This window comes from Urocitellus parryii, chromosome 3 (assembly GCF_045843805.1).
Source record: "Urocitellus parryii isolate mUroPar1 chromosome 3, mUroPar1.hap1, whole genome shotgun sequence".
Lineage (NCBI taxonomy): Eukaryota > Metazoa > Chordata > Mammalia > Rodentia > Sciuridae > Urocitellus > Urocitellus parryii.
The window spans coordinates 1,500,022-1,524,923 of NC_135533.1; the positions used below are offsets into that span (position 1 = coordinate 1,500,022).

The following is a 24,902-nucleotide window of genomic DNA, read 5'->3' on the forward strand; positions in this document are numbered from 1 at the left end:
TGGGCTGCCAGTGAGACAGCAGGCAGACCTGGTGATGTGTTGCCGAGTGTGGAAGCCCCCCCCACCCGGCCTGCCTCCCGGTTCCCCCCACAGGCCTTCACTCTGGAAATGCAGCCCGCTGGCTGGAGATGGAGGTGAAGTCTTCCTGGAGGTGAAGCGCCTGCCCCTCTGGGGCAGAGGACAGATGTTTAGAAACTGGTGGGCCCTGAGCTCAGAGCCCCGTGCCCCCCAGGGTCAGGGCCAGCTGCCTGAGACAGGATTAAAGGGACCTGCCCGAAGTCCCCAGACCCCCAGCCCTCAGGGTGCACTCATGCCTTGCACAGTCAGATCGTCACTCAGGCAGCCTTAGATAGGGTAATTGGGCCCCCAAATGATGTGCAGTTCCCGAAACACAGAAGCAGCTGCCTCGGCACCCCCCACGGCCTGCCCTTTGGCTTCATCAAGCAGTGGCAGAATGGAAGGACTGAATACCTTTTGTGTCCCAGCCGGCTCCTTCCAGCCTGAAATGCCCGTGTGCCCTCTGCCTCCTGAGCCTTTGTTCCCAGCTCTGCACTTAGAAAGCCTGCCCCCTTCTCTCCCAGACCATCCCCATCTGTCAAGCCTGGAGTGGGGACCCTGGCCCAGTCCATGGGCTTTCCTGTTTCAAGTGACTTTCCACTGGCATTGGGCTGAGCAGACCTGGTGAGCAGCAGCCAGTCCTTCTGCACGCTCTGTTTAACCTACAGCACCCTGGGCCCCGCAGGGTGCTGATAAAAACCTGCCCGAAGTCCCCCGACCCCCAGCACTCAGGGTGCATTGGCAAGTTGAACTAGATGCTGACATGGGAGGAGCTGGTCTGGGGGCCCTTTAGAACTCTTAGACTGCAGCACCCAGAGCAGTGCCCAGCGGGCAGGAAGCAGTCGGCAGATGTGGTGTGCCGTCGATGTGGCCAGTGACTGTGACAGTGACCACACATGATGACCATTCATTACCTCTTGAGCAAAAAGAGTGTGAGGAAGGTGGCAGAAGCCTATGTGGTGAATGGCTGCCCATTGTCTTGTCCTACATCAGGCGCAGGCTGCTCTGAGTTGGCTATTTAAAATTGCCTGAATATGACAGTTGTGCCATGGGAGGCCACCAAGACTGGCTTGGCTTGCAGCAGTGGCGAGGACCCGTGACCTTGGGAGGCAGCCCTGGCTTCGGGGCAGCCCTTGAGCTATGGGGGCTAGAGTCGAGTTCCTGGTGGTCTGTCCTGTGGGTGGCAGCCTGGCTGGAGGGGTTTTGCTGGGCTAACCAGGCCCCCAGGAGTAGCTGGGGCTATCACAGGTGTCCTTCTTCCACCTCCAATCAAAGCATCGAGATAGTACAGAAACCCACCTTGAAATGCCTGTCTGGGTGAGAGTGCTTCCAAAGTCATGTGTCCCTCCTGGGTTTCCCATTTTACACTCTATCCTGATTTCAATCTGATCATCAGTAGAAACAAACAAAGCCCTTAAGGAGACCGTTTTTTAGTAAAAGGGACTCAGTGGCCTCTGTCTTAGGTACGTCAGCACATCCGGCTGCAGGTCACTGTGTTGAACATCAAGTCCTCACTGCTAGGTACCTGCTAACTGCAGAGGAGCCAGGCAGGATGGTGCCCCTTCCAGCCACCTCCCAGGGTCAAGAGAAGAGAACACAGCGCTCACATCCCGGCCCAGGGAGCCCTTGGCAGCAGGACCCAATCCCAGCTCCCTGGTGGCGCACCCTTGGTGGGCTCACACCCAGACACCAGAGTGAGAGAGAGCAGTGCTTACCGAAGCCCCTGAGACCCACAGGGGCCACTGAAGAGGACAGAACACGGCCAGAGGGTGCTGCAGTTTGGGAGGCAGCTCATGCTAAGCATGAGACCAGACCGGAGTGGAGGACAGGGTGGCAGGTCCAGGGAGGTGGGCAGCTTTCCTCTAGATTCAGAAGAATAAGTGAAGACTTATATAAGTTAAAATGAGTCTATGCTCTTAAGTTTCATTTTGAGAAAACATCTGTGAAATTGAGGGCACCATCCACCCCAGAGTGGCTCTGTTAGTTCACTAATGTGGTGCCTGGCGCTTAGATGGGGAGATGCCACTCCACTAGCAGCACCTGTGTATGCAGAGCCCCCATGTGCAGAGCTGGTGTGCAGAGCCTCAGTGTGCAGAGCCTCAGTGTGCAGAGCCCAGGTGTGCAGAACCTCAGTGTGCAGAGCCCAGGTGTACAGAGCCTCAGTGTGCAGAGCCCAGGTGTGCAGAGCCCAGGTGTTCAGAGCCTCAGTGTGCAGAGCCCCATGTGCATACCCGCAGTGTGCATAGCCTTAGTTTGCAGAGCCCAGGTGTACAGAGCCCCAGGGTGCAGAGCCCAGGTGTGCAGAGCCCAGGTGTGCAGAGCCCAGGTGTGTAGAGCCCAGCTGTGTAGAGCCCAGCTGTGCAGAGCCCAGGTGTGCATAACCCCAGTGTCATAGCCCAGGTGTGCATAGCCCCAGTGTGCAGAACCCCAGTGTGCAGAGCCTCAGTGAATAGAGCCCAGATGTGCAGAGCCCCAGTGTGTAGAGTCCCAGTGCACAGCGTCTGAGCGTACATAGCCCAGATGTGCAGCATCCAAGTGTGCATAGCCCCGGTGTGCAGAGTCCAGGTCCCCGGTGTGCAGAGTCCAAGTGCATAGAGCCCAGGTGTGCAGAGCCCCAGTGTGCAGAGCCTTGGTGCATAGCATCCAGGTGTGCAGAGCCCCAGTTTGCAGAGCCCTTGTGTCAACACCCAGGTGCGCAGAGCCCAGTTGTCAGTGCCCAATTGTGCATAACCCAGGTGCTCGGAGTCCAGGTGTGCAGAGCCCAGGTGTCAATACCCAGGTGTGCAGAGCCTAGGTGTCAGCACCCAAGTGCACAGAGCCCAGGTGCACAGTGCCCACGTGTGCAGAGCCCAGTTATTAGTGCTCAGGTGCAAAGAGCCCAAGTGCACAGAGCCCAGGTGTGCAGTGCCCAGGTATGCAGAGCCCAGGCGTCAGCACCCAGGTGCGCAGTGCCCAGGTGCTCAGAGCCCAGGTGTGCAGCGCCCAGGTGTCAATAATCAGGTGTGCAGAGCTCAGGTGTCAATAACCAGGTGTGCAGAGCCCAGGTGTGCAGAGCCCTTGTGTCAATGCCTAGGTGTGCAGATCCCAGGTGCACAGAGCCCAGGTGTCAGCACCCAAGTGTGCATAACCCAGGTGCTCAGAGCCCAGGTGTGCAGAGCCCAGGTGTCAATACCCAGGTGTGCAGAGCCCAGGTGTGTAGAGCCCATATGTGCAGAGTCTAGGTATTAGCACTCAGGTGCACAGAGTCCAGGTGTCAGCACCCAGGTGCGCAGTGCCCAGGTGCACAGAGCCCAGGTGTCAATAACCAGGTGTTCAGAGCCCAGGTATGCAGAGCCTAGGTGTCAGCACCCAAGTGCACAGAGCCTAGGTGCACAGTGCCCACGTGTGCAGAGCCCAGGTGTGCAGAGCCCAGGTGTGCAGAGCCCAGGTATTAGCGCTCAGGTGCACAGAGCCCAAGTATTCAGAGCCCAGGTGTCAGCACCCAGGTGCACAGAGCCCAAGTGCACAGAGCCCAGGAGCACAGAGCCCAGGTGTGTAGAGTCCAGGTGCACAGAGCCCAGGTATGCAGAGCCCAGGTGTCAGCACCCAGATGTGCAAAGCCCCAGTGTGCAGAGCCCAGGTGCACAGAGCCCAAGTGCACAGAGCCAGGTGTGCAGAGCCCAGGTGTCAGCACCCAGGTGTGCAGAGGCCCAGTGTGCATAGCCCAGGTGCACAGAGCCCAGGTATGCAGAGCCCAGGTGTCAGCCCCCAGGTGTGCAAAGCCCCAGTGTGCAGAGCCCAGGTACTCAGAGCCCAAGTGCACAGAGCCCAGGTGTGCAGAGCCCAGGTGTCAGCACCCAAGTGCGCAGAGCCCAGGTGTCAGCACCCAGGTGCACAGAGCCCAAGTGTCAGCACCCAGGTGCACAGAGCCAGGTGTCAGCACTCATGTGCGCAGAGCCCAGGTGTCAGCACCAGGTGCGCAGAGCCAGGTGTCAGCACCCAAGTGCACAGAGCCCAGGTGCGCAGAGCCCCGGTGTCAGCACCCAGGTGCGCAGAGCCCAGGTGTGCAGAGTCCAGGTGTCAGCGCCCAGGTGTGCAGAGCCTAGGTGCACAGTGTGCAGGGTCCTCAGTGAGCTGCTGAGGGGATGGTGGTAGGCAGGGGATGGCCCAGGGATGGCTCAAAGGCTCTTCTATGCTGTGGCCTGCAGGTCTCTGAACCTGGCTCAGGAGCCGCCCTAAGGAAGGCCTTTCCCTGTGGTGTGTGGTGGGTGTGGAGTGCATGTGTGCGCCTGGAGTATCGTGCACGAACATGCAGCAAGCCTGTGTGTGGGAAACAAGTGCTGCCTGGTCAGCTCAAGGGCAGATCACTCTATGGGTCTGCTGTGGCTCTGACTCCGAGGTGGGGGATCCCTTGGCTGTCCTGATGCACCCTGCATCCCCATGTCTCCTTGGGTGCCGAGGTGCTCCTAGCCCATGCAGACAGGGCCCGGCCATGGCTGCCCTTCCAGGACAGTCCAGTCGGGCTGCTCACAGTGGGGACGATGCTGGGAAGTGGCCCTGGGAAGACAGCCTGGAGCCCAAGCAGTCCTTGCTGTCAGTCTGGTCCATGAGGACACAAAGGCTGCTCCAAGAGAAGTGCACCGTGAGCAGGAGAGGTGAGTGGACGAGTGTCCCTGGGCCTTCTCCACTGACGCCTTCTCTCCACTTCCCACACGCACTGGCTAAGCGGTTCACTTGGTTCTAATCACACTGAATGTAGAATCTTATGTTGTAAGCATACCTTGTATCAAAGTAGTACATGTTCAATATAGAAAATACAAATAAGCAAAATAAAATAAAAGCCACCTGTGATCCCACCCGAGATGGAAAGCCACCATGAATAATTCAGTGCTGCCATTGAGGGTTTCTCCTGGTCGTATTTACTTGTGAGCTCTGACTTTCTATGATAAGGCTTCCTGTGGTCACGTGCTCTGCGGCCCCTAAGCTGGTGGGGCTTGCAGCTGTGGGCGGCTTGTGCCGGCCACAGGCTCTGGAGGTGGGGTCCCTCCCCAGGGCCAGCTCCCATGCAGCACATTCTCCTGGTGCTTTATCTAGCCTGGAAGTAATTGGCCTTCCTCCCTCCCAGCCCACCCTAATGAACCCTTCTTCCCCCCATGGCTTTGTGCGCTTGTTCCTTAGTTTTGTCCTGTTACTACTAATTATGCTCAGCAAATAACCCTAAAAATCCCAGGCTTCCTTTGTGTGCACGCTCAGGCAGCGCGCTGCTTTGTTCCGACCATTCCTGGAAAGGTGCGGAGGGCTTCCCTTGAGCCTTTGTAGTCTTGGTCTATTGGTGGAATTTGAGAATGACAGGTCTTTTCTCTCCAAGTGATCCCGCTCTCTGTAATTTTCCCCCGTCAGATGCAGAGTTGAGAAATGAGACATTTGCATTATTGTGTGTGGATGAATTTCTGCCCCCAGAATCCTATTCAGCTTATTTTGCAAATTGTGGCGTAAAGAAGTATAAAATACGTGGAGGACTCTGTAGAAACCTCCCAGGGCTTCGGCTCAGCTGCAGCAGAAGCAAGTGGTTGTACAGAGAGCCGTGACGAAGGTGTCGGGACGTGTGTATGCATCTCTCTCTGCTGAATCTGTGTCCTTACACTCTGAGGGTTTGTCTGCAGGCGTGCAGTTTCCCAGGCCTACGCCAGTCCTTGCTGGCATGAGCCGTGGGCTCTGTGCGGGTGCTGCTCTGGGGGTCCAGCCCTATAGGATGCAGGTTCTGTCTGCAGGCATCGGGCCGGGGGCTTTGGCAGCCTGGGCTGGTGCACCCTCCTTCCCAGCTGGCTCAGGTTGGAGGTAGCACCATACTGTGCCGAGATCTGTCTTACGCCTGGAGAGCCTGGTGCCGGGCGCAGACCCCTGCATCTTGTCTTCCTTGGCACCTCCTGTCCCATTTGGGTGTCTCAGTGGTGCAGCACAAGCTTCCTGCGTCCCTCAGGGATGGGCACTGAGCTGTGAGGAGGTTGAGGGGAGCACTATTCTTTCTAGAATCCCAGTTGCTCTGACTACACCTGGGAGTGGGGAGGAGCCTACTTGGTAGAGGAGTAGTCAGAAGTCACACTGGTGTGGCATGGCCCTGGTGGGTCCAGGAATGAAGGTCCCCATATGTCACCATACCTTCAGCCCTGCCTGCACGCTGCCTACAGGGAAGCTGGCGGGTGGGTCCCGACACCAGCACAAGGTGGTCCAGCCCTGACGGGGGTGTGCGTCACCTGCCTCAGGTGTAGCAACTTGGAATCACCCCAGCACCCAGGCTGAATGGCTCTCTTGTTCCCATTTTACAGATCACAGAACCAAGTCACTTGTCCAGTGTCACCCCACTGTGAGGGCAGAGCTGGGGTTCAGACCCAGACAACCTACCACTAGTGCACCCTTGGATCCACCCCGGCCCGTCTTCCCTCCCAACAGTGGATTCATTTTCTGCTGTGGGGCCCTTTTCTAAGACACCAACATCTCTGGGACACTTGCTTCCCGAGAACAGAGGCCACTCCTGCAGACACCACCTGCAGGGTCACGTGCCCCGTTACCGTCCACGGGCCTTCCTGTCAGCAACTTCGGTGATAGGCATCTGTCATCCTCCAACTTCCTCAACCCCCGGCAGAGTCCAGACAGCCACAGCTGGCATCAATGTCCTGGGTGGCCACGTCTCTGGAGGGACACACAGCTGAGGTTCAGCAAGTGCAGGAATGAGAGTGCTCTCTAGAAACTCCGAGTGTGCACACTCCTGGGTTCCCTCCCTCTGGCCTGTTGAAGAGGAAGGATTGGTACAAGACAAGACAACGGTGTGTCGCACTCCCCACTGCAGGAAGGCTGGAGCCGGCCTTGGCAGCAGGTGTGGCGTGAGCACTGCTCAGGTGTTGACTAGCGTGGCGTCCAGAGGGACTCCCGTGGGCTCTCCTTGACCCTCTCTGGCCTGGGTGGCCAGGAGAGCTGCTGTGTCCTCCCTTCCTAATTACGCACCTGTGGTCACCGAGCCACGGGAAGGGCTGCAGAGCCCACCGTGGCTTCATAAACTCGAGGTCACGAGCCACATGCTCTGATCACTTGGATGAAAGTGGTGTTGGTCGCCCCCGGTCACAAACAGACCCCTGCTTTTTCTTTATTAGACTTGGCCTGGATCTCGGGCTTCCTCTAGGACCCTGCTTGGTGGCTTTGTTTTTTCAGAGTGAGGTGGCTAGAGGGTCCTGGACCTCTGTCCAGCTGAGTGAAGACCTATTCTCCAATGCCCCCTGTGTCCACGACAAGGCCTGTGCAGGGGAAGTGCGGGGGCCCCCGCGGGCTGCGCGGAGGTGGACCGGGCTTCTCCGAGCTTGCTCCTCTGCCAGTTAATGGCAGCCACAGGCCGCAGCTCTCATCCTGGGTGTTGTGATCTGAACCAGGGAGCCTTGTTGTGGGTGTTGACTGTGCCCTTTCTGCTGGCTGCCAGGATTATAAATGAGGGAAAATTCAAACCGTCATTGGGCCAGTCTCCAGGTCTCTCCGGGGCCTGCCTGCATTGTTGATTCAGCATTATCAATTATCTTTTGCTCGAAGGAGACACACTGGATCGCAGCTCTATTTTAAGCTCACCTCTCAGAGTGACTTCAGATGTTGATGTTGGCCAGGCCTGTTCCTGACGCCTGCTGGCAGGGCTTGTGCCCTGTGGCTCCGCACGAGGCCGGGACACAGGGGCGACCTGAGCAGGGCTGCCTGGCCAGGCGCCCCGCCCACCGGACGGAGGCTCAGCCATCGGCATCACTCTCCTCCTGAGCACCCCAGCCCTGCCATCCCAGGGCGCCGTGGCTCATGCCCTGGAGGCTTTCTCTGGGGACACGATGGCCCTGTTAGGCATGGGTGCTTTGGGGAGAGGTGTGCAGCAATGCATGGGCCATCTCTGGTTCCAGGAGGGGGATGCCAAAGTGCAGCAGAGCCAGGCCACGGCACAGCCTGCAGCCTCACTGCTGTCTCTGCACACAGGGGGAGGGGCCCTGCCCCGACAGCATGTCACCTGTGACGGGCGGTACAGAGACGGGCAGGCTCGGCCCTCACACTACCCACTGTGGAACCACGTGGAGGCCCTCAGTGCCTTCTGTCACGGGACCACCCTGAAGTGACAGCCAGGCGGACAGAGACGTTGAGGCCCACGAACACCATCTCTTCAGGGCCATCTGAGGGCAGGGCTGGGCCCGCTGGGCCTCTGGGGAAGGGAAGCCACATGGGGCAAGTCCCGTCTGGCACTAGTGGGCAGGCTGGTGCGGCCTGTTTCCAGGAAGTGCTCCGTCCACAGACAACACGTGAGCTCCAGCCCTGGACCGAGGTTCAAAGGAAGCGTGAGCAGCAGTGTCCGCAAGCCAACAAGGAGCGGCCTCCCTTCTCGCCTCCCTGCAGTAGGTCCACTGTCTGGAAGCTGCCCACAGCTCCTTCTGAGGAAGAATCCCACCTGAGGCCCAGCCCAGCCCTCCCACACTGACCTCCATGCAGGGAGAGTCCCCTACGGTCCCACAGCCACCCTTCCCAGGACGTGGTCGAGTGTCGCCATCGGTCCCAGGAGGACGGTGAGCACAGAGAAGGCAGGCCTGGTCGTCTCCTGCAGAGCCTAACACAGTCCAGACAGGCCAGGCACAGGTGTGCTGGACAGATGGGCACTGGGTGGACGGATGGACATGTGATGCCCAGCCTAGGCCAGCTGTTTTGAAGCCAGCCTCTCCTCTTCCCCTCGTGATTGTGATGACTGTGAGGTTGGCGCTGTCACCTCCATTCCTCAGCGAGGAGCCAGTGCCCCGGGGCAGCCCGTACAGTCCAGGCCTCCTGCTGCAGGGGCTGCCAGCGAATGGAAGGCCCTGGGAGTTGGGGAAGGGGCCCCACTGAGTGCAGCCCCTGGAGGGCTCTGCTGGCTCCCTCTGGCCCAGGTCACCTGGGTGGAGGTGTAGCTCTCTCCTACCTGGCCAGCTCCCTGCAGCCTCCAGGAGCCCCATTGGCCAGCGTCCGCAGGTGGCAGGTTGCCTTCTGTCCACCAGCTGGAAGCAGAGGAGCTCTGCAGCCCGAGGACGCAGACTCATGGCGTCTCCTGCTTTGTCCCCGGGGGCCAGTGGCAGTTTCAGGAGGCCCAGAGCCCAGGAGTCCATCGGCCGGCTCTCACCTTCCTGCCGCCCTCAGCCTCCTGGGCAGACTTCCCAGCTCCTCACGTCGGGGATCAGCTGTCTGCCTCCTTCTGGATGGAAACCCGAATCAGCAGGCCCAAGACTCCATCAGCATCACGCCCAGCTGCTCCAGAGCCCCATGAAGGCCACAGTGGAGGGCCGCTCCCCAGCCTGCCCCAAGACACACATTCAAGGGGACACGCCGGCCCTGAGCTGGCAGCAAACGGGCCCACGCCCAGGGAGCAGGCTCCGGGCAGGTGCCTTCACCTGGGAAGGCATCCTCCTAGGGCTCCGTGCAGGGAGGGGCATCCTGAGCATGCCCAGCGCTGCCCTGGTGCCAGCCTCCCACTCCCCTGAGCCACACACTCCTGCCAGGAGAACGGCAGCCAGTGTCCCCGGAAGGAGCTCCGGCCTGAGCCTGCCCTGCTCCCAGAGCCGGCCCAGACACAGTGCTCTTCCCACCGCCAAGCCCTGCAGCCACCAGGAGGGACGGCGTGCACCCACATTGGCCACGCAGCACTGAGCCTGAGCCTGCCGGCCATGCTGGAGAGCATGGGCTGGAGAGCGTTGTGAGGTCGCTGTAGCCCTGACACTCCGGTGCCGTGACTGGGCCGCGGTTCCCGGCAGCAGGCAGCCTGGAGCCTTTCACCCGGAGCTTTCTGCCTCCGCCGCAGCCCTGTGGTCTCCACTTCTAAAGGGAAAGCTGAGGACACCAGGTGGAAAGACTGGGCGGAGCGAGGACCCCAGCCCCGCACCGGCCCTGGGTGGCTGCACTCCCCTCTGGGGGGGGGGGCCGAGGACTGACTCCCAGGCCACCCGGTGCTCCTGGTGTGCACAGCAGAGGCTGTGCTGGGTGACGGCCCGTCTCCCACCCGGGGCTGTGGAGCCTGCCTGGGCTGGGGCTGCGCAGGTGCTGACCAGGTGGACTCTCCTGTGGAGCACCCGGTATGCCCTGGCCAGGCCAAGCAGCGCCCACAGGCTGGTCACTGCCCCAGGGGCCAAGCTGGGTCCTCCGGGCATGGCGGGGCTTTGCGAGTCTGCTTTCCTTGTTTCTGAGATTCTGAGGACTCTTGACCCTGTTTTGTTTCCGTAGACACACTCCGTGGGGAGCTGACAGGGACTTGTCCGCGGGATAGAGGCGGTGGAGTGGCCCTGCTCGCTGTGTCCTGCACAGGCAGGCACCTCTGGGGCTCACCTTCCCCTCCTCCTCCAGTGCCACGCTGGTCCTCGCCATCACCAGGGCGAGGTGTGCGACACCAGCCCCAGAAGGGGCCCCTTCTCAAGGCCACTGGGCCGAGCTGTGCCCTACCTAGGAAGAGGGCCCAGGACGCCACTGTCCACCCTCAGACGGCCCAGCAGGCAGGGCGTGTTCTCCACAGGGGGCCAGCAGGTTCCCCGGGCTCTAAAGCCAAGGAAAATGGCAGTCCAGGGCACACAGGAGAGTGAGACCCTGGGAGCCCCCCTGGGGAGCCACGCCCCAGCTGGCAGGGCCATGGGAACGAAGTGGACAGTGCACAGGGACGGCTGGCTGCTCTGAAGCCGCTCGTCCCTGGAGCGTTCCCAGCCCATCCATGGCCAAGGTCCCTCACCCACTTCCTCTGGCCATTCTCGCTGGGCAGAGGGACAGAACCCATGTGGGGGCCGTCACAGTGTCCCAGAATGACACCCTGTCCCCCGGAGAGACAGAGCCCCCAGGGCAGATCTGACGGTCACTGTCAGCCAGGGAGCAGGGTTGCCCCGACCCACACGTAGTGTGACAGTTGTTTGAGGAGGAGAAAGAAGCGTTGGAGTGAGCGTCGCGCTCCAGCCCCGTGGCCCGGGTCAGGGCACCGCAAAGCCCTGTCACGCACTCGTGAGAGGGGAGAGACCCCCGGCCCCGGGCACCTGTCACAGAGTAGGTGCCCAGCCCTTCCCGAGACGGCGGGGTGAGTGTCCCCGGTCTCCCAAGGGCCTGCTCCCTGCGTGGGGCAGGATGTCCAGGGCTACTGAGTTAGGCGCCCATGCGGGGGGTCCCAGTGACCGGGGGGGCTGGTCTCATGGGAGCAGCCTTGGCTCTCTTGCTGCCCGAGTTCCCAGCCTACGGCCTTCCCCGAGGCTGGACGCCCTGATTCTGCCTCTGTCTTCCAGGAGCTGTGCCGCCAGCGCATGGCCCCCCGGCCCCCTGACCGCCCCGAGGGCCCACACACTTCCCGCATCAACAGCGTCTCGTCCCAGTTCAGCGACGGGCCAATGCCCAGCCCTTCTGCCCGGAGCAGCACCTCGTCCTGGTCAGAAGAGCCCGTCCAGCCCGACATGGACATCTCCACGGGCCACATGATCCTGGTAAGGCCATACCCTCTGGGGGGGACACAGCAGCATTGACCATCTGTTGAAGAGGGACAGGGGAGCCCCCGAGCCCCACTGGGGGCCCGGCAGTCAGTGTGCTTCTCGCACCAGCACAGGGTGGGCACCACGCCTCCCAGAAGCCCCTGCACACTGCCCCGGGCCCCTTGGCCCACAAGGGAGCATGCTGCTGCCCAGAGGTGCCATCCCACATGCCTCGCCACGTACAAGGTCGTGCGTAGACTGACCTGTTTTCAGCTGAGGGCCACACATCTATTAGCACCTACTGTGTACATACCACTCTTTTGTTTTCTGAAGAACAAGTGGCTATTGCCCCCTCCTCCTGGGTTCCCAGCCCACTGAGCGCCATCTCCGCAGATTGGTGTCCCTGTGTGTCCCTGTGTGTCCCTGTGACAGACGTCCCTCTGGAGGCGATTGGTTGGGGTGCAGCCCAGCAGAGCTGCCTGTGGGTGGCGCAGCAGGAGATCTCAGTGCCTTCAGCAGGGAGGCACCGTCCCCGCATCCTGGTCCCCAGGGAGGGACCACACCCATGGCTGTGTGTTGCCACTTGGTGCTTAAGGAGTGCCGGGTCTTACGGGAGCCGTGTGGGTGGCTGGGTGCTTCCTGCGGTGTCCCTGGCCCAGGCAGGGAGGCGGAGACACCAGGCCAGCCATGGTACTGCCCACACTGCCTGCCTCGAATGAGCAGCTCTGCCATGTGGGCAGGAACGTGTCCTGTGCGCAGCCAGCTCCCTGGACTCAGGCGGGCCCTGCGCACTATCACCGTGTACCTGGGAAGCCCTCCTTACCTGACCACCTGACGGTGGCATGCACTGGTGGAGTTGGGCCACAGAGGGCCACAAGGCCTGGCGCTTGAGCCAGAGACAGAGCCAGAGGCTGCTGCTCACCAAGAGCGCTGGAAAAGGCAGCGGGGGTTAGGGTCTATCCTGTGGGACGGGGCAGGTGGAGAGACCCAGGCTGCGGCAGCCGGCCTCCCAGGTTGTAGCACAGGCCAGGGTCCAGGTCTCCCCCATCAAGTGCTGCACTAGGGCATGCCTCAAAGGCTTCCCTCTGACGCAGCAGGGACAGTATCCATGTGTCCAGGTGGGGCCAGCTGTTCATCGCTCACTTACAAACCTCACTCCTCCCAGGTAGCCCATGAACAGAGAAGCTGCTCTTCATGAGTGGCCAGCAGGTCACCGGCACCTGGCCTCTCAGGGACTTTGATGTGTGTCCCCTTCGGCCGAGACCAGGAGTTCTGACTTGCAGCCAGGCTCAGTGCTGGGGCGACTCGGCAGGGCTGTTGGAGCCCCCCATGTCCGGTGTCATGTGTCACGCAGAGTCCACGTGGCACAGGGACACGTGGTGCCCCTGTGGGAAGCTGGCCTGGACTGCAGCACCACGCCAGAGTGCAGCTCGAGTGCGATTTCACAGAGCACCCAGGTCCCAGAACAGACCCCTTGACCGGCCAGATGCTCGCTAGGACCAACAGGGTCCCTTCAAGCAGCCAGTGAATGCCGCCAGACTCCCAACGGGCCCTTTCCCCTGCAGTGCCACGGCTGGACCCGGTTCTCAGGCCTTGAGTGGGGTTCAGCCAGCTCCCTGACTCCATCCCACAGACCATAAGCTCCAGGGAGCTGGGCCTTCCTGGGTCAGTGCCGTGTGCAAAGAACACTGTGACCGAGCACATTCCAGGCTCCAGGAGCGCGACGGCTAGCTGGGCAGTGGCACACGCCTGTGATGCCCATGGCTCAGGAGGGCAAGGCAGGAGGATCACAAGTTCAAGGCCAGCCTCAGCAAGTTAGGCCCTAAAGAACTTAGCAGGACCCTGCCTCAAAATAAAAAGCTTTTATAAGGTCTGGGGATGTGACTTAGTGGTCAAGTACCCCAGGATCAATCCCTCCTACCAAACAAAAAAAGAGAAAGAGAGAGAGAGAGAATTCAGACAGCTGCAAGCAGGAGCTGGTGCGTGGAGAGAGGAGGAGGTCCAGCGTGGCCGTGCGGGGGACCGGTATTCTCGTCACTCTGGAGTCCTGCTCCCTCTCCTCTGACCTGAGACAGGGGCTCACCTTGGGCGTTTCCTTGGCGCAGTGTGAGGCCCCTCAGAGGAGGCCAGGGGGGCACAGCAGGAGAAGACGGGACTGGGGGCAGAGGTCCCCGTGAAGGCTGGGCTCGGCCCCGGCTGCCGGACGTCTGCGTGTCGGTACCTTGGAAGGTGCTGGAAGAGCTGACTTTCCCACTCATTAACGCTGCAAGGAGGATGATCCTGTGGTGACGGTCACTCTGGCCTCGTTGGGACCTGCCTATCCTTATCAGACCACTGACCTGGTGACGCTCAGAGCCACAGAGTGCAGACATGACGTCCAGGCGACCCCAGGACCACTGTTCCAGATGGTCAGCGGTGCGTCCGGTGGAGCATGGTGTTCTAACACCCGCTCGAGGGCACACAGAGGGAAAGCCGTTAACATCTGAGCACCAGGGTGGGAGCAAGGGGCACCCATGGTGCCAGGGGGAGGTGTCCACGGCAGTGGGGAATGCTCATGCTGCACCATGCTGGCCACGCTGGCCTGAGGTGATGGGCCGCTGGCCCTGGGGGCCCTGGGGGGAGGGCACAGCACCTGCCTTGCTGCGTGACGCTGGAGGAGGCCAAACGCTGTGTGACCTTGGAGGGCCATTGCTGCCGTTCAGCGAGGCCTCCCCACAGGGAACAACCCTGCATGGGTCAGGGCCCGGGCACCAACTCATAAGTACCCTGGAGTGACTGGGGCTGGGAGAGGATGCCCATCGGGAACCCGCCCCTCCCTCAGAGCGCTGGCCAGGCGCTGCTGCTGGGCTCCGTGGGTTCAGCCACTGAGAAGCCCGTGACATGGTGGACACGGCCTCACAGCTGTCACAGATGGCCCTACGCCTTCCTCAGGGTCCTGCCACCTCTGTGTCGGCTGAAGAACCTCTTTGATTTCTGTCTTAAAGGATGCAGTCCTGGTCACTGTGCCAAGGGGCGGGGCCTCCTGCCCACCTCTGGGGGAGGAGGGGCAGGTTCCTGTCCCAGGAGCATCACTTCCTGGTCTTGTCCCCGGAAACCCAGCATGGGACCGCACTCAGGCCACTCCTCGGATGCAGGGTGGACTGCACGCTCAGAGGTGAAGGAGTCCGAGGCCGGACGGCACCAGTGGCCATGGCCCCACACTGAGAAGACAGCCCTGTCCCCTCCCCCACACTCTTACTCCCCACAGAGGACCCCGGCCCGAGGCAGCACGAGCCCCCCACCAGGATGGCTGGCAGCCTGGGCTGCAGGGTGGCAGGTGCCAGCTCTCCCAGGACCTCGCCCCCCGTTCCTGGATTTGGCTTCTTGTGCGCCCGAGGACCCTCCGCTGTCACCACCTTAGCCCCTCAGCCCTGCTGTCCACACACCTGTCCACCTGTAGCAGGACGCAGCGACTGCGTGACCAGCAGGCACCCTTCACGAGGTGGCTTCTGCCCCTCCCCGTCCCCCTGCAGGCAAAGCCACGGAAGGCGCTTCCTGGTGCTTCTGTCTGTAAGAGGAGCACTGTGCGTCTGAGACTCCTGCTGTCTGCCCTTGGGGCATCTCGAGCACCAGCAAAGGCACCAGGAGGGGCCACTGAGAACTTCCCCCTGCAGAAGGGCCTCCTTTCTGCCCGACTGGACAGTGTCCTGAGGCTGCCTTAGATGCCCAGAGGAGGAGAGCCAGTGAGGTGACTGAGGCAGGTGGGGAACGTCCAGGATGGAGAATCGCTGGCTCTGAGGCCCTCGGGTGTCCTGCTGTGGCCTCTGTGGCCTGGGGGATGGTCCTGGCCCAGGGCCCACCCAGAGCTGGAGATGGCCTCTGACGGCGGGGCTGCAGCACTGCCGGGCGCTGTGTCGGGGAGGGCGCTGGACCACCCTCTACCTGAAGCAGGACGCCCTCCAGGCTCTTCGAGCAGGACTTCCAGCCGCCAGGCCCCTGATTGACAGTTTTCTTCACGCCATCATGTTGGCCAAGCCGGCGGAGCAGGCCCAGCGTCCAGGCCCAGGGACTGTGTCAGTGCTGCCTGGGCTGCGCAGGAGCGACGGCCCGGCTCTGTGCTGGTGGGAGGTGGACTGCAGGAGCACTTCCCACCCGGGCCTCGCCCGGGTCAGGGACAGGTGGAGGATGGCAGGTTGACCCCTACTCCATGTGAGCCACAGGGTGGCCCGGGCTGTGGAGTGGATGCTGGTTTCAGGGAAGCCACGCACCTGCCTAGGAGGCGGCATGTGGGAGGTTCTGTGTGGGTGTGGGGCTCAGCCCTGTTCCCTGCAGCGGGCTGTTCTGTTGTCCGTACGCGTCAGCTTCTATAGTTTCTTGTTGTGGCAACAGCAGGCAGTTCAGAGCCCCCCCACGGCACCGGCCGCGTACACACACGCAGACTGAACTCCACCTGAGTCCCGGCTCACGGAGGCACAGTGGCGTCGGCCAGAGTGGTCATTCCTGGCAGCACGGTGGGCTGGTCTGCTCCACAGCCCCCTGAGGGCTGGGGACACTGAGCCCCTGGCAGGTTGGTGGGATTGTGTGTCGTCGAGAGACCCAAATCTCACCACGCCCAGCGGCCGGGGACACATGCTGGGGCCTGGGGTGAGGGTGGTTCCTCAGCTCTGCATCCAGAAGCTGGCTCAGTCGGGCCTTCGCCCTAGAGAGGGGTGGGTGATGGCCGAGCCCCCACCGGGGACTGCAGGCGTCCCCTCCTGGGACGCGCCCGACCTGCAGCAGCGGGCTGCAGCCCCTCTCCCCTGCATCCTGTCTGATGGCCACGTCCTCCTTGGCAGACATTCCCGTCGCGGGTGGAGGGGGTGACATCGAGTAAGTAGCCTCCAGCCTCCGATGACATTTGCTGAATTGAGTCACCGACGCTCTGTCTGGTGGCCGCTGCCCGTGCTGAGCATCTGGGGAGCTGCTGGCGCTGGCACCAGGGCAGGGTCTGGAGGCACTCACCCGCCAGGCGTCTTCTGAGGCTGGGCCTGCGACGGCCAGGTAGCGCACAGGCTCCCTGGGGGCCAGCCCGGCCAGCAGACCCGGTGGCTCTGATCTCTGCCAGGGTGCAGCTGGTGCTCTGAGGAGTTGGCCCCAGCAGCTCTCTGCAGGTGGGACCATCTGGGGCTCTGTGCCTGACTTGCAGAACACAGCCGTGAAGACTCACGGACTCACACGGTCCCTCCCATGGCTCAGAGCGCAACATGCACCTGGTACCTCACGGCCCTGGATGTGGTCAGTGACAGTGTCCTGGATGGAGATGGTGCTACCCTGCCCATAAGAAGCTCATGTCCACTGGGGTGGAAGGGGTGAATAGCCAGGGAGCACTGGTCCTGGCCAAACACTTGTTGGTGCTCTTTCCTGGAAGACCGTCCTTCATGAGGGTTGGGAGTCCTGACCTGGGCTTGTGGGCCAGGTGAGTGTGTGATGCAAGGTCTTCGTTAGTGAGCAGCAGCCACTTTGGGACAGGTGGAAGAAGGCAGGGAGACCTTTGCTCCATGTGAGCCACAGGGCAACCCGTATGGACAGACCCATGTGGAAGGACCAGAAGTCCGCTGTGGCCCAGTTGCAGCCCTGCACATCAGCATGTGGGTTTGTGTGACATTTAGGTCCTCTTTGCCTTTCGACTGTAGACCACCTTTACCATTAATGTTCAGAGCCAGCATGTGCTTAGGTTGACCCTCACTTTACCAGAATAATTCCCTTACCTTCCCTCTTCTTAGTTCTCCTTTGGGTCAAGTTGCCTCTTTCCTAAAGTACATCTTTCAGTGTTTTAGTGGGAAGGTGCTCCAGTCCCCGAGAGTCTTTGATTTCCACACTCCGAGGACCAGCCAGGGATCAAACCCTAGGTACTGTTGTCTCATGGTTTCAGAGAGCCTGTTCACTTCCTCTGACACCCTGCTGCCAAGGAGATCTGAGCTGTATCTGAGGGCTGGTCTTGTGACTCATCTCTTCTTTCTTTCTAATTTCCATGCCTTTGTCATTTTGAAAGTTCCTCATGCTCTCTCTTGGAATGGACATGTTTTATTTTTATTTTCACTCCAGATTTACGAGGATCCTAGAACCAGAGAATTCCTGTCATCTATCAATTCTAGACACTCATAAACCATTAACAATTTAAATTTGTTTCTCTTTCATTGTTCTCCTCTAACAGAAATATGTTAGGAATTCTTATTCTCAAGTCTCAATTTTTTACATATTTTTTCTTTGTCCTGAATTCCAAAGAATTTTCTTCAGATCTGCCTTCCACTATGCATGTCTCTCTTCAGCAGTGTCTCATCTACTTATATAAATCCACCCATTGTATTTATAATTTCAAGGAGAATACTTTTCAATGACACTTTTTCTATTTTGTTCTTTTTCAAACCTACCTTCTAAGTTTTTCTTTTTATTTCTTTTTGTTGTTGTTGGTGGTGGTTTCCTCTTAATCCATCAATTATTTCAAATGTATCATATGATTTTTTATCTGACATTTTGTTAGGTTCCCATGGGGCTAATCCTGCTGTCATATGTTTGTGGATTTGCTCATGGTGGTTTGCTCTCTGGGAGGCATCTGATTATATTCAGACCAAACTCCTGGTCAGTGGGGCTTGATCACTAGATTTGTGGGGCCCTATGCTAAGGGGACTTGACTTCAAGAGGTTTTGAGAGTCCTTTTGTCATATACTGTGGCTGTCCTTAATCCAGGGCCATCTTTCCTATAGTTCCTCACCTTGGGGCCCCAGATCACACCTGTATTGTTCACTCCAGCTCAATTCTAGATGAGGTCATGGTTCAGATACCTCCCCAGAGTGAGCCCCTGTGGAGACAATGAGCTGCACCTGTGACACCCTCCCTACAGTGCCGCTGGTCCTGACTTAGGTGTGCATAGTGTGGGGAGTCTCTGGTCCCATCCCTGCCTTCTGCAGAGCAGGGCTTCCCTTCTGGCCCCTCGGGACCCTGGTTGTAGGTACAGGAAGGTGCCTGGTCCCACAGCAGCCCAAGGGCCAGGCCACATCTCCACTTGGGGTGTCACTTCCTCTGCCTTCTGACTCCTGGGATCTCCCTCCCTCTGTGAAAGGCAAGTGAGCCTCAGCCCAGCCTCTCTAGGTGTCTTGTAGAAGATAACACCTCGGGCACCTGTTTCCCTATCACCGCAAATACCCAGTGCCCCTGGGACAGGAAAAGCAGAGCGGCCCTGCACTGTGGCCTGACTCCGCGTCACCCTGACAGTCACCACCAAGAACCACCTGTGTTCTGCACAATGGAGACGCCTGCCCAGAGGTGATGAGGAAGCTCCAGGGGGAGGGTGGGCTGGAATGCAGAGCAGGAGGGTGATTCAAATGCAGGTGCTCTCCACCGCCGGCCTGGAGCCTGCCCTGCGCCTGCGGCTGCCGCAGACCACAGTGTGCCTGGCCTTGAGCTGGGAGAGGGAACTCACAGGTGGTCTCACCCCCAGTTGTGAGAGTCCTGCCCAACACTCAGCGTCCTTTGCTCTCCTCCACGCTCCTCGCTTCCAGCAGCTGAGTGAGCAGTGGCCCTGCCCTGGGCTTTCCCCTCACCCTCGGTCCAGCCGTTTCCCTTTCTCGGAGCGCCTGGGAGAAGGAGAGGGCAGCCAGGCCCCGGCAGGTCTGGCTGGGGAGGGGTGGCCCTGGGCCTCCCCGGGAGCTTGGGTCATGGTGTGGGTGCTGTCCCTTGGGCTTGCTGTTCCTCGTGAGGGTACAGTCTTAGGAAGACTGAATCAAGCCTTCTCCTCTCAGCACGCACTTTTAGAATTCCTGCAGATATTTTCTAATAACCTGTTGTGGAACCCAGTGTCTCCCCTCTGCTGCGGGAGGAAGTCACGTCTGTGTCACCGTCCCAGGCCACCTGCCTGCTCTTGCTGGAATTCTTTATTACCCCTAGAAACTTCATCAGGAAATCGTCACGAGCACATCGTGGTGCAGCATGTCAAAAAGGCTGCTGCTAAGAAAAGCCTTGCCTCTGGGTTGCTAGGCAACCACCCTCCTCTCTCCTCCTCCCCAAGGCCCTGGCGTCACTGCGGTCGTCATCCATGGAGGGAAGCTGTGTCCTCTGGGCCTTCTTGTGCTTGCTGTGTCCCACGAAGGTGCTGAGTCTTAAGAGAGAATCTGCTTGTAGGGTTGCAATCGGGACTGGCCATTTGCATCCCGTAGGTGACCGCCAGGTGGGGGGACGTGGGTAGGCAACCATGTAAACAGATGAGTGCTCTGTGCCCAGCACACAGGAGTGCTCCACAGGGCCACTCAGGGAGAGGCGTCCATGCACTGAGGCAGCCAGCATCTTGGGACGCCCGCCGCGTGGATGTGGCCCGAGGTCTGTCCCCGCCCTGCCGAGTGGGGTCTGTCTCTCTTAGAGTTTGTCATCGGGGTAGCAGGTCTCCCCAGGGCTTTGTTGTCTTAAAATCACATCCTCATGAATGGCTTTTTAAAAATATCCAATCATCCTTGCCTTTCCTGTTAACTCTGTGGAATCCAGAGTTGAGAAAATGAGTCTCGTAGGTTATTGGAATTTTTAAATAAATCAGAGCTTAAAGTGCTTTTCCTATGTCAGTCAAAGGGGCAAGGTCGAGGTGGAAATCAAATTCTTATTTTCTCACTCAATAAAGACTATATAATGACTTATGTTAATAAAAGTCTGTTGGAAAACAAATATCTGCAGGTAGACCCTTCTCTATTGTCCAGTAAGTTACAGGAGTGAGCAGAAATCCGCTCCGGCCAGGGTCCTCCCCCCCTACCTTTGCTGACCTGATTTATGTTCCTCGTCGAAGCCGGAGGTGAGGTTCTCTCCTCACGAAGGGCTGGTGGGCTGTTAACTGACTGGTCAAACTTTGATTATCCAGATGGAGTGGGGGATTTAATTATTTAAAAGGATGAGAAAGTAATCAGGAGACTTTAATCTGTTTAGAATGACAGATTTATCTCTGTCCTCTACGTGGTTTCTTCTAACCGTCCAGTGTTTCCTATTTATTAAGATAATTGTATTGTTGATAGAAATAAGTTAACTCAATAGAAGTCATTTCTTTGATAAATAGCTATTTGGGGAGTTCAAGATTCCATGGATAGATACTTTAAATTTTTAAAAGGCAGAAATCAGTAGAAATATCATAAAGTTGAATTAAACATTTTTTTTAGACTTGTTTTATAGAAGTTGCTGCTCACTAGCATTTAAAATCTTCACATTGTAATTTTTTTAACTGTACACCAAAATTACAGGAGAGACTCACAAAAGATATTTGGTAAAGGCAGGTGCTGTGGATAAATAATGCTCCTCTCATTAACATATTCCCCTTATCACTGTGGAATTATGGTCCATAGCCAGGGGAAGCCAGCGGACGGCACTCGGAGGTGGACCCAAGCTGACTTCCGCCCCACACTTCCATACAACTGACCATTAATGAAGCCCGAGATGGAGGCTTCAAATCTATAATTATTACTATTTGAATGACAAGCAAAGAATTTTATCAGCAGAGTTTTAAATGAAAGAGGATTAGCAGCTCAGGTTGAAATTGTTAATCTTTCTTATGAAAATAATTTTGAAGAAAATGTTTTAGTGGGAGAGAGGCTTGAGGAAAGCCTCCACTGTTAAAAGGGCCATTTCCTGCCACTCCACGGCGTCTGTCTGCTTCCAACAGCAGGGCGTGGGGCGGCTCGGACACTCCAGGGGGGTCTGGCGGGTCCCCATGCATCCCCCGGGGCGGGCCTGGGAGCCAGCACAGCACTGAGGCTGAAGCACGGGTTCTGAGAACCTCCTAAGCCCCTCTAAATGTCTGGTGGGACACAGAGGTGCCCCTGCCTCTGAGGCTCGTCCGGCTGTGGACAGTTACGTCCACGTTGGAACCGTTTGCTGGCAAGTGTCCATTTGTGCAGAAGCAGCCCACTTCTGCCAGGCGACACAGAAGTTCTAGGGAAGGCTCCTGAGCTGCTTGGTGGGCTCTGGCCCTCCAGTTCACCCCGGTTCCCTCACCTCTGCCCCAGGGTAGGCCCACCTGCTAGGGTCCAGGACACCCCACTCGGAGGTCGGGGAACCAGGGCAGCCGGCGGGGCAGCGAGGGGGCGTAGAAGGAAGGCTGAAGGGCCCTCCGAGGTCTGAAGGCTCTGCCACCTAATGGCAGCAGGAAGTTCCAAACCCACTCCCACGGGGGCCTGGCCCTGGCTGCTCTCTGACCTGCCCATCTTCCAGGAGGGACTCAACCCCGCCCCACACCCCAGCCCAGGACCCCCTGGCAGCCTGGGTCCCGGGGTCACCTCCTCTTGCCTTGGCTGTTTTCTGAAGTCGTCCTCTGGCTCTGGCCATCCGGGCGTCTGTGGACTCTCCTGCAGCTGGAGACCAGCCCCAGGGAGGCCTCCTTCCACAGTGGCTGGGCCCCGGACCTACAGTCTGGGGGAGGCACTGGGTCAGACTGGGGTGGGGAGCAGCCCACAGGGTGGGGCCTGGCTCTCAGCAGGACCTGAGCTGGCCTGTGCCCCTCATCATCCGCCACTCCTTGAAGCATCTCTCTCTGCATTTCCTGTCACCTACGTGTATGATGGGAAGGAGGACGAAAGGATCGTGCCACCTGTGTCACAGTTGGCATGGATGGCTCCCGTTTAACCGTCCCACGGGGACCGCTGTGGCCCTCCACACCCCCCAGGCCTGGCGCACCAAGAGGACCCAGCAGAGACGGCCGGCCGGTCCTGCAGCAGGCCTCCTGCGTCCCAGAACAGGGGCTGAGAACAAGGCAGCTCCGTGCTTCGGGTCTGCCAGTTAGAACTGCTCCGGGCAGAGTGCGCGTCCACCGTCAGGGCCCAGCGTCCTTGTCATGCTGGGGTTTCCTTCTCCTCATTTCATCCCGGGTTGGCAAGGGTCACCAGCTCACCCGCAAGGTGCACCTTCCCATGCTCTGGGCCCCGCTCACATCACACGGTGCCCTCCAGCGAGGACCCCGGGGCTGGTGAGGCTGGTGGCGGAGCCCTGGCCAGCTGGCACGGCCCTGGGTTCCCTTCTCAGCCCTACAGAAGAGCAAGACGAAAAAACAAGACCCCGGCTGGGCCTGCTGCCCGCGACTGTGGGGAGCGCCTGCAGAGCCCTCCCTCAGCGTGACTTCCCCAACTCTGGGCTCGCTCTAGACGTATAATCCAGAAGCAGAATCACAGTAAGAGATGCACCAGGCTCAGTGGAGCCTTGGCGTCCGGCTCCGCCAGTCCTCGCTGTCCCTGATGGCCTGCTCTCCAGGAAGGCCTTCCTCCACTCCCCTCTTCAGAGGCTCTCAGGGGGCGCCTGGCCTCAGTTCCTACTTGCAGAGCCAAGAGCAGGCCCTCCTGAGGCCCTTCCTAACCGGAATGGGAGGGGCTGCTGTGGCCTGGCATAATCTGAGGAAGAGGGGTTCTCAGACTGGACTGAGTTCTTCCATTCTGAAAAGGACAGGTTCCACGAAGCTGACTGCTTGGAGCTCTCTGACCTCGACACCATGCAGAGGACTCGGTGCCAGCCGCTCTTCAGGCGGCTCCTTCACGGCTGCTCCTTCGGCAGCGTAGCGGGCATCCCAGGACCTTCTCTGGAAAGTCTCAGGTCCTGCAGAGTGGTGTTCTCCACGACTCCAGTGATCCGGACCTTCTGTCCAGCTTGGTTGCCGTTCGTCCTGAGCCACCTGGGGAAGGGCCTCCAGAGGCCACTGGGCTTGCAGCTGGGGAAAGACACCGTTCAGAGCAAGGACTTGAAAGGGACACTGGCTACTGCGGGTGGGTGAGGCCAGGTCTCAGGCTGCGTAGGCTTTTGCTGGCCGGTTTCGTCCAGCTCTGCCCTGCACAGTACCCTAGGCTGGGCAAAGCCAGGGGACCCACACAGAGTGATTACTCCTAAGAAACCAGCCCAGGAGCCCTTGCTAGGTGCAGGGGAAGGGAACGGGCCCCACGAGTGGTCCTTCATGGGTCCTCCTGATTCCTGGGGTCCTGTTCTCCTCCTCAGGCTTTGCACAGAGAGCCGGAGGCTGAGTTCCAGACCCCAGGCTTGCTTTTCCCAAGCAAACTCTGGCACACCCTTGCACCTGCCCAGTGGGCTCCTGGGCACTGTGGGTGCATCTGCTCTACCTTTGAAGTTCTTCCTGGAGCCACAGCAGGGGTGCACTGGCCCAGCCCACCGCCTGGGGCCCACCTCACTGGCCGTGGTGGCTGGCATGTTCAGGAGCAGGAGGGCCAGGGACCTTGGGTCAGCCAGATGGCAGTTTGAACACTGCTGGTGGCCTGTGACTCCCGTTTTAAGCAAGACTTCCCCAGGCTGAGACAGCAAGGCCGCCCTCTAGGCCCCTGCCGCGATGGACTCAGGTCGCCCTGCTGCTGTCTGAGTCTGAGTCCTGTGTTCTGACATGCCTGCCCTACATCCCACACCACACTTACCACGTGCCAGAGGCAGCACCCACAGACACCAACACCCTTCACGAAGCACTGTGCTGTTCCCCACGCTCTGGTCTCAGATGTGCGGCCAGGTCAGCTGGCCTCATCCCGTCCTCCCTTGGGATCTGCACACTCAGCAGGAGGTTCCTGGGCAGGTGAGACTTCCCTGGGCAGGTGAGACCTGATGCTCTACCTTGTTTTCTGGGGCACCTTGGCAGAGGCACTCAGGGCCTAGGGGTCCCCAGGCCTGAGTCTAGAGCCGCGAGACCCTCCCACTGTTCTCCATCCTGCACCCCCACCCGGAGGTGATGGCACCCCCCTGCTGACTGGTGTGGGCCCACAAGCACTCTGTCTGCTCTCCCGGGGGCACGTCCAATGCCAGCTTCTGCTGCCAGCATGGGCTGGAGCTGTGCGTGGCGAGGGGTGGTCAGTGCTCAGCCTGATAGTGGGCTCCAGTCCTGTGCTCCGGGCAGACCCTGGGTGCTGCTGCTGCTGACACTCTGCAGCTGAGTCGTCACCTGCCCTAAGGGGCACTTCAGCTTCTCGTCATCTCTCGAGCAGCATCCCCAGTAATTCCTCTTCCCTGAGTAACCTTCTTTAAAAATAGTAAACAGAGGACGAATGGACAGGTGGGGAGCATGTTCCGGAACCACCCAGGGTCGTGGTCTGGTGTGGAGACAGAGAACCACGGGCATCAGCCTGTGCACACGTCACTGGTGAATCTGCTACGTGATGTGAACTTGGTAGAAATCCCACTGTCCTTGGCCACAGTGTGAACAGTGACGCCCTGCTGGTGGCCCCTGCGCATCTCCTGGTGGCTCCCTGCCTGCTGACAGTTCACCCCGTCACCCCTTGGCCCCGCCTTCAAGCCACAGTCTGACGCTGGTACTGGGGCAGCTCAGTGAGTCACTTCTCCCCAGGTGAGGGCCAGGATCCCCAGCGCCACGGTGCAGCCACAGAATTCCTGAGAGCCACAGGCTGCCCACCTCCCTCCTCCTGCCGAGACCCCCAT

General features: G+C 59.5%; 1 protein-coding gene across 1 annotated transcript in view; it reads left to right on the forward strand.

Moving 5' to 3' along the window:
- Window positions 1-24,902, forward strand: part of Ptprn2 (protein tyrosine phosphatase receptor type N2) — a 794,381-nt gene that overhangs the window by 722,385 nt on the left and 47,094 nt on the right. Inside the window, exon 13 of the mRNA XM_077795880.1 lies at window positions 11,325-11,519. Coding sequence (XP_077652006.1) covers window positions 11,325-11,519 — 195 coding nt within the window. The remainder of the gene's footprint in view (window positions 1-11,324; window positions 11,520-24,902) is intronic.